Consider the following 7,434-nt stretch of genomic DNA (forward strand, 5'->3'; position numbering starts at 1 on the left):
GATGTCTACAGAGTCTGTTGACAAGCCTCCCCTGACCCCTTACCCCCAGAGCCAGGCCTGGTTTTGTGTGTTTTCGCTGCATTCACGCTGTAAGCCAATGCGGTCTCGGTCTGTTTGCCACTGAGTGGGGCGTAACTGCAGTCACTCCAGCTTACGGTGACATCACGTGCATACCCTCTTATAGGAGAAAGTGCAACGCCCAATAAGACGAATAAGCCCCACCCTCTAAATGAAAGAGCAAATCGTTGATTAGTAAAGTCCTCGCATCACTGCAGCTGCCGTTAGAAGCTCCAGTTGCTATGGAAACAGGCAGGGTTTAGAGATGCGCGCTTAGGATTTCACATGCGCATTAGCTTTATCCAGGCTAAAAAAAATCTGTTTTTGTCATGATTCAAGCAGTTAGATCCCACATTTATGTTGTCAGACTGTTGTTGTCAGATTTCATTGTTGGTTTCAACAGTGAAATTTAATCATAAGCTTGGCGAACAGTTTTGGAGAATTTGATGTTTTCTCATTCAAAGAGATAGGAGCTGCACTTGCATGCCAGAGAGCCGTTTCAAAGATGGCCGCCGAGTGAAATGACTTGCCTTAAATGGACTTTGGTAAAATGCTCAAACTCTATGTCAAACAAAACAAGCAAGGAGAAGTGTGACGTTTGGCAAAGTCAGCAGCAGCGTCTCTGTGAACATGAGCCGCAGTAACTGATGGTGGTCAGATAAGCAAAGAAACAGCTGCACATTCAACTGATAGTATTAACCCCATTAGAAGAGGACTTTAAAAGGACAGATCTTCGTTTCAAACTGCTCACAGTGGGAGTGATGGAGCTGAGGGCAAAGAAATGACCCTTACTTTACTGGAAACGTTCAAAGATCTTTTGACCAAAGCTGACCCACGGTCCAGTTGAGTATCTGATCTGTGCATTGACTCACAAGCACTGCACGGAAAGGAAACGAGTGACATATGTTTCTCATGGACAAACCACTAAACTTTTAATAGTTATATCTCACTGGTTGCTATTTGGCTGGACAAGTTTTCTTGATGTTGGCTTCAGGTAAAAAGAAGCATGTCAGCAGAGAAATGAGGGGAAATTCAATATTCAATAATTAAACAACTTGCCTATTGCGAACTTGATCACAGAATAAATGGGCCAACACACGAGGACAGTTACCAAGCGGTTTCGTGAAGAAACATACATAAACAGAAAGGCCATTTTAATGTAATTACTGATTGCTGCTGTAAGTTTTAGGCCAAGACACCTAGAGAGCGCTACTTTTAAGATCACTTGTATCAGCTCTTTTTACTGGAACCACTTCTAGAAACTAAGAGTTATACAGTGATATAGTATAGCCAAACTTCCTGTGAAGTGTGTGTGACCCTGTGACCACTGAAGAGGTGTGGCTCAGCGAATATCTGTTTATGGCCAAACAAGAGAAGCTTTAAGCAAATAATGCACAGCATGCTCATTCATTAATCAAAATTTTCAAACTCACAAGCAATAAGATGATAATACTAAAAACAAATTGCACAATATATTATAAATATACTTAAAAGTTATAAGCCAAATCAAATGTCTAAGCAATAAAAATGTGCTCATTTAAATTAGCCTGGATTCATCTACATGTGCATGAAATGAGGTAATTTTTTGTGAGCACCTAATTTTTTTTTTAATGCAACTATGAGTGGAGAGAAGCGTCTTCAAAAATGCAGGTGGGAACATCTACAAACACCTGTTAAGGAGAGACAAATTAAGGATCACATGACGTTCTCTCGCCATAGTTGAGCTATTTGCCTCTGGCAGGAGAACTTTCAAGGGTCAAATCCTGAGCCATTCTTGAGAAGCTGTTTAACACCATACTAACATGCCTTAACAAGAACGTTCAGTGGAGTCTAATCTAGTTAGGGGAAGTGGATTATTCATTTTTTACAACAAAAAAAGGGGGGGGGGGGAAGGGTGGCGATGAATCAACGCCATCCTTGCAATCTTGGCTGTATAATAACTTTCACCAAACAATCTGAACTTGGCTCTTGTCCATGTCTCCTGGGCAAAGAGGGAGGTTTTGTTTGCAAAATAAAACGAACACACAAAAAAAAAAGATTAGCTGCTATTATTACTACCAGGTTATGTTTAAATTCTCTTAGTCATGATTCACAGGAGACTTTCATGACATACCTCAACACTTCATGCCGTTTCTGATTTTGTACAGATTCTTCACTCATAAACTGCTGTCACAGCACAGGTTTACCTCCCTACACTGTCATGAATGCAAGTAATCAGTGGTTGAAAATTCATGGTCATCTGAGGCCTATCCCAACTACAGGACAAAGTCAAAGCCATGACCTTTTATTCCCCCTTCTTCTCTAATCTCATGCTATCCTTCTTCAAGGTGATCTGTTCCTCTCAGAGGCATCAGGGGAAAGGTTTAAAAGGTTTTGAAATGCCCCAGAGTCTCCCAGTGGGGGCCTTACAAACATTCCACGGGTAGTTTTTCTCTCTGTCTGCTTTGTTTCCAGGAGGTTTGAAGAGCCCTTTTTGTTCGCTCGCTGTTCTAAACAGGCTGAAGTCCACACGTGAACTCTGAGGACAGCCTGATGTCCTTTTTTGCATGTCAGAGGAACTGCGATTATGTGGCATGCATGTCTATGTATGTTATCTAAACTTATCAACTGGTAGTGATGACAATGCACTAAATCGGATTCTCTATCAGACAGTCATTGCTTAAGATCTGACTGGTTCATTTTAGGTCTTTTAACAGTGGTTTGAACATTAGTTCTCAACCGGTGGACAGTGAAACAAAATTGGGAGAGAAAGGATAATATGCTTAATGCAGCCAACTGGCTTCACTTTGGTTTCTTCATGGATTGGCACTTTCAGGGTTCAAACTAGCAACCATTCAGCTACCAACCTTGATCTTTAACCAACACACGCCCAACATTTAATAACCTTAATCAGATCAAAGCAAAATAACCTTTCCTTGATGGCACTGACCCCAAATATTTAGGATGTCCAGACTTAGGAGGAGCTATAGGTAACAATGCACTGGAATCATCGTTGCCCACAGTTATAACGGTAAAAAACTGATTGTATGTCATCACTGAACGACTGAATTTAGGATGTGGTTGTGACCTGTTATACAAGACGTCTGATTTGTAACCTTCGTTTGGCTGTTGAAAAGTTATCTAACTTCCCTTTTTCTTCCAATTTAAAGAATTAGCTGTACACCAATAACATGTTTACTATATATTGTAGAAGCTGAATATTACGGTCCAGTAGACATTTATGGATGACTGTAACTCTATTCACAACTATTTTACATTTTGGCAAATACGTGGCTAATTTTAGTATGATCTAATTTGTACATTTCTGTTTGATCTGCTTGCATCACAGACGCCTTGTTAAACTGCAAATGAAATTGGATGTTGCATAGCCTATTACCATGTTATAAACGTTGTCCATTCATCATGATTCCCGTTCACATGGATCAGTGGAAACGACTAAAAACGCTGTATTATCCATGCCAGAAAATACATTTGCCTATCATTTTGTAAAGAAAATCTACACGCCTGCGCACAACATTCAAATGTTGCTTGCCTAAAGAATAAACACCTAATGCTTGCGCACATGGCCTCACCATTCTCACAGATTCACATTTTTTGAAGTTTATATGAAGATGATCAGTATCGTTTCAAATCTATTTCAAAGTTTGCATACTCAAGTCATCAAATACTTTTGCCATGCAAATGAACAGCCAGAAATCATTACATTTTTTTCTATTTAAGTTGAAAATGGTGTTTTGTAAGTGGCCACAAAGTAAAAAATAAATAATAATAAAAAAAAACTTTAGTGTGACAATAACTTATTGTCAATAAAATCTCTCTTCCATTCATTTCCAATTATCACTGTAAAGCTGCTTTGAAACAGTACTGAAAAAAGCACTATATAAATGAAGGTGACTTGACATAGATTTTGATTATTTCAGAATATCTCTAAATGTTTTTTTTGTTTGTTTTTTTTGTAATATGTCCAGTTCATTTGTTGACTGAATCCAAGATTCAGCTAATAAAAAATAATTTAATTAGAACAAACATTTGCTATAGCATTTACAATGAGCAATAACTGTACGTTTCAATTGAAACGTTCCTGCATGTTAAAATACAATTCAAATCCAAATATTTTGTGTTTATAAAACTGATATATTAATCAAAACGGGCGGGTTCATGGTTCAATGACTCGGATGTCATTATTCGAGAAACGCTCGGACCGAATCAGTCAGATTTGCGACCAAATTGTTCGGACCGGTTTTGTGAACCGGTTCATTTAAAAGATTCGACTCAAATGAACAAACCCATCATGATTTGGACTTCGCTGATTTATTAGTAATACTCACCTGATCTTGAGATGGTCTGGAAGTATAGTATGAGAATGAAAAACGACCCGACGCATGTCGCCAGAAACATCCGACCCACTTTGGGCTTTTTCATTCTGATACTCCTCTAACGGACGATGCCCGACTCTCGCCCGGCGACGGAGGTCCGAGAAGGGCTGAGGAACAATCCTAAAAGCGTCTGTCCCACGGGTTCCTCATTTTAGTGAGAAACAACATAGTTACAGTCTAAAACAACTCCGTGAAAATTAATTCCGATACACGTTTCACCCGAGGACGCTCGATCGCTTGTCTACCGGAGAACAGACCGTTTTACAGCTGGGTGTTTGTTACACGAACCAGTCACCTAAGAAACTTTACAGGTCCAACTCCGTTTCATAAAGACGTCGCTTCCCACGCGGTCGCGTCAAGTAGGCATAAATTCCATTGATCATCTGTATGTCTTCGGTACGTCACATGTTGGTGTTGTCAGTAGAACTCAACTTCCCCTAAACATGGAGGGCATTGTATCAAACTTTCGGCCATGACGTCACGCCCACCAGTATCTGAGTCCCCAGGGGCCCCTGGTTACGTGACGCAACAACTGGAACCCCTCCGAAATGTGAACGTAAAACTCGAGCGTTGTTACTTTGCTGAACTAACATTTTTTTTTTATATATAATCTTTTTTTTTTTAAAGACTTACAACTTCAATGTAAATTCACTTTATAATTCACTTTTATTACTTTAAAGGAATATTGCATCTCTTTTTTCACTTAAAGAAATCACACTGTTCAACGAGATAATCATGCACACATTTACAAATGTGTATAACAAACATTGTGTGTCAAAAGGTGATTTTTTTTGTACAAATGTGTATTCAGTGACATCTGGTGGAAAAACACAAGAACACTGACTGATTGCTTCACTCTTATCTCTAAACCAGTGGCCACTTGCATAAACGTAGCCACTATGTTAAGACTGTTCGTCTTTTCTGATTAAAATTAGACTGACCTATCCTTTATATAATTAACTTTAAACAGTTAAGACCAGTCCTGAAGAAAAACAATGGATGACTAACTTTTAAAAGGCACAATATGTAAGATTTTTGGATCAAAATATCCAAAAACCACTAGAACAATATTATCCCAAATGTTTAAATCCAGGTAAGCAACTGTTTGCATACATTCATAGACAGAAAACTAATCATTGTTTTACAGCTCAACAGTTAAATCACAGTTATTGATTTACCACAAGTACCACGGTTTTCATGCTTAATATCGATCTAGATTACTGCAGTGTGCAACAAGTGTCTTACAGTAGCCGCTGAGCAAATGCACAGAGTAGCATTATAACATAACTTTCCACACACTCAAAGGTATCTAATATGATAAAACAGCACTGTTACCCCATACACATGACCGGAAGAGCTCGTCTGCAGCATAATAAAAACTGCGAAATCAATGTGTCATCAAGCTAAACCTTTGTTTTATATATAGGACCTCAAACGGGGTTACATATTGTGGCTTCAATACTAATCTGAGCAGTTTATGCAACCAGCCCCAAGGTCTTCAAGAACTCCTTCATTAATAAACAGACAGAAAATTATAGTATTGCATTTTCAAATCTGTTAATACATTTACATCAGCTACATTATGATAGTTACATTTCAATAGCATAATCAATCATTATAAATAAAATAAATAAATCAAGCATTAAATAAAGCAGATTTGTAAATTAAGTTTTCTTGAGGTTGTAGTGAGTTGGCCCAGCACAACCTAAGGACAGCTTCAATTGCTGAAAAATGTAAAGTCAGCATACGTTTGTTCATGATAAGTTATCACTGGATGAAATTCTGTTCAAAGAAAAGCAGGCCTGCATATAATATCCTGTTTATTCTAATTTATCACTGAATGCAGAAAGGCCAGTTTCACAGGTTGCTACCAATATCCTGTATTAAACCAAGATTTAAATATTACCAATATAAAATCTGATTGTAAACAATGTCCCCCCGTTGAGAAAAAAAACTTTAAAATTGCAGCTGGTAAAAGCTGGTTTAAGCTCATGCTTCAAAACATACCTAACCTGCATTTGCGTTTTTTTTTTTTTTTTTTTTAAACAGGGCCCTGTAAAGAACTTTAATTATAAACCCAACTGGAATAAGTCCAATAACGACTGGTTCATGTTGATTCAGAGTCAAAATGACCCAGGGCATGCTGTTCCACTCTTAATACACATAACATTATGACATTATAACATTATGAGGTGAAGTGAATAACACCGATTATCTCATTATCACGGCAGCTGTTAGCAGGTGGGATATACGCAGCAAGTGAACATTTGTCCTCAACATTTTGATGTGTTGGGAAAGCGTAAGGATTTGAGCGAGTTTGACATGGGCCAAATTGTTATGGCAGAGACTGGGTTAGAGCATCTCCAAAATTGCAGCTCTTGTGGGGTGTTCCCGGTCGGCAGTGGTCAGCATCTATCAAAAGTGCTCCAAGGAAGAAACAGTGATGAACCGGCGACGGTCATGAGCGGGCGAGGCTCACTGATGCATGTGAGGAGCGAAGGCTGGCCCATGTGGTCCAATCAAACAGACAAGCTACTGCAGCTCAAATTGCTCAAGAAGTTAAGGCTGGTTCTGATAGGAAGGCATTAGAAAACACAGTGTATTGCTGTTTGTTGCTTATGGGGCTGCATAGGCGCAGACCAGTCAGCATGCCCATGCTGACCACCACAATGAGCATGTGACCTGGGCTGGTGAATCATGTTTTATATACAACTTGTGGATGGCTGGGTGTGTGTGAATTGCTTACCTGGGAAACACATAGCACAAGGATGCACCATGGGAAGAAGGCAAGCCCAGCAGTGTGATGCTTTAGGCAATGTTCTGTTGGGAAACCTTGGATCCTGCAATCCATGTGGATGTTATTTGCCCCCTTCCTAAGCATTGTTGCAGACCTTACACCCTTTCATGGAAACGGTATTCCCTGGTGGCTGTGGCCTCTTTCAGCAGGAACATGCGTCCTGCCACAAAGCAAAAATTGTTCAGGAATGGTTTCAGGAGCACA

General features: G+C 39.3%; 1 protein-coding gene across 2 annotated transcripts in view; it reads right to left on the reverse strand.

The window, feature by feature from the left end:
* Window positions 1-4,882, reverse strand: part of si:ch211-236h17.3 (carbohydrate sulfotransferase 11) — a 39,533-nt gene extending 34,651 nt beyond the window's left edge. For both annotated transcript variants that reach the window (XM_067445761.1, XM_067445762.1), the window contains exon 1: window positions 4,386-4,882. In XM_067445761.1, coding sequence (XP_067301862.1) covers window positions 4,386-4,479 — 94 coding nt within the window. In that variant the 5' untranslated portion in view covers window positions 4,480-4,882. The remainder of the gene's footprint in view (window positions 1-4,385) is intronic.
* Window positions 4,883-7,434: the final 2,552 nt, after the last annotated feature.

This window comes from Pseudorasbora parva, chromosome 6 (genome assembly GCF_024679245.1).
Source record: "Pseudorasbora parva isolate DD20220531a chromosome 6, ASM2467924v1, whole genome shotgun sequence".
NCBI classification, from domain to species: domain Eukaryota; kingdom Metazoa; phylum Chordata; class Actinopteri; order Cypriniformes; family Gobionidae; genus Pseudorasbora; species Pseudorasbora parva.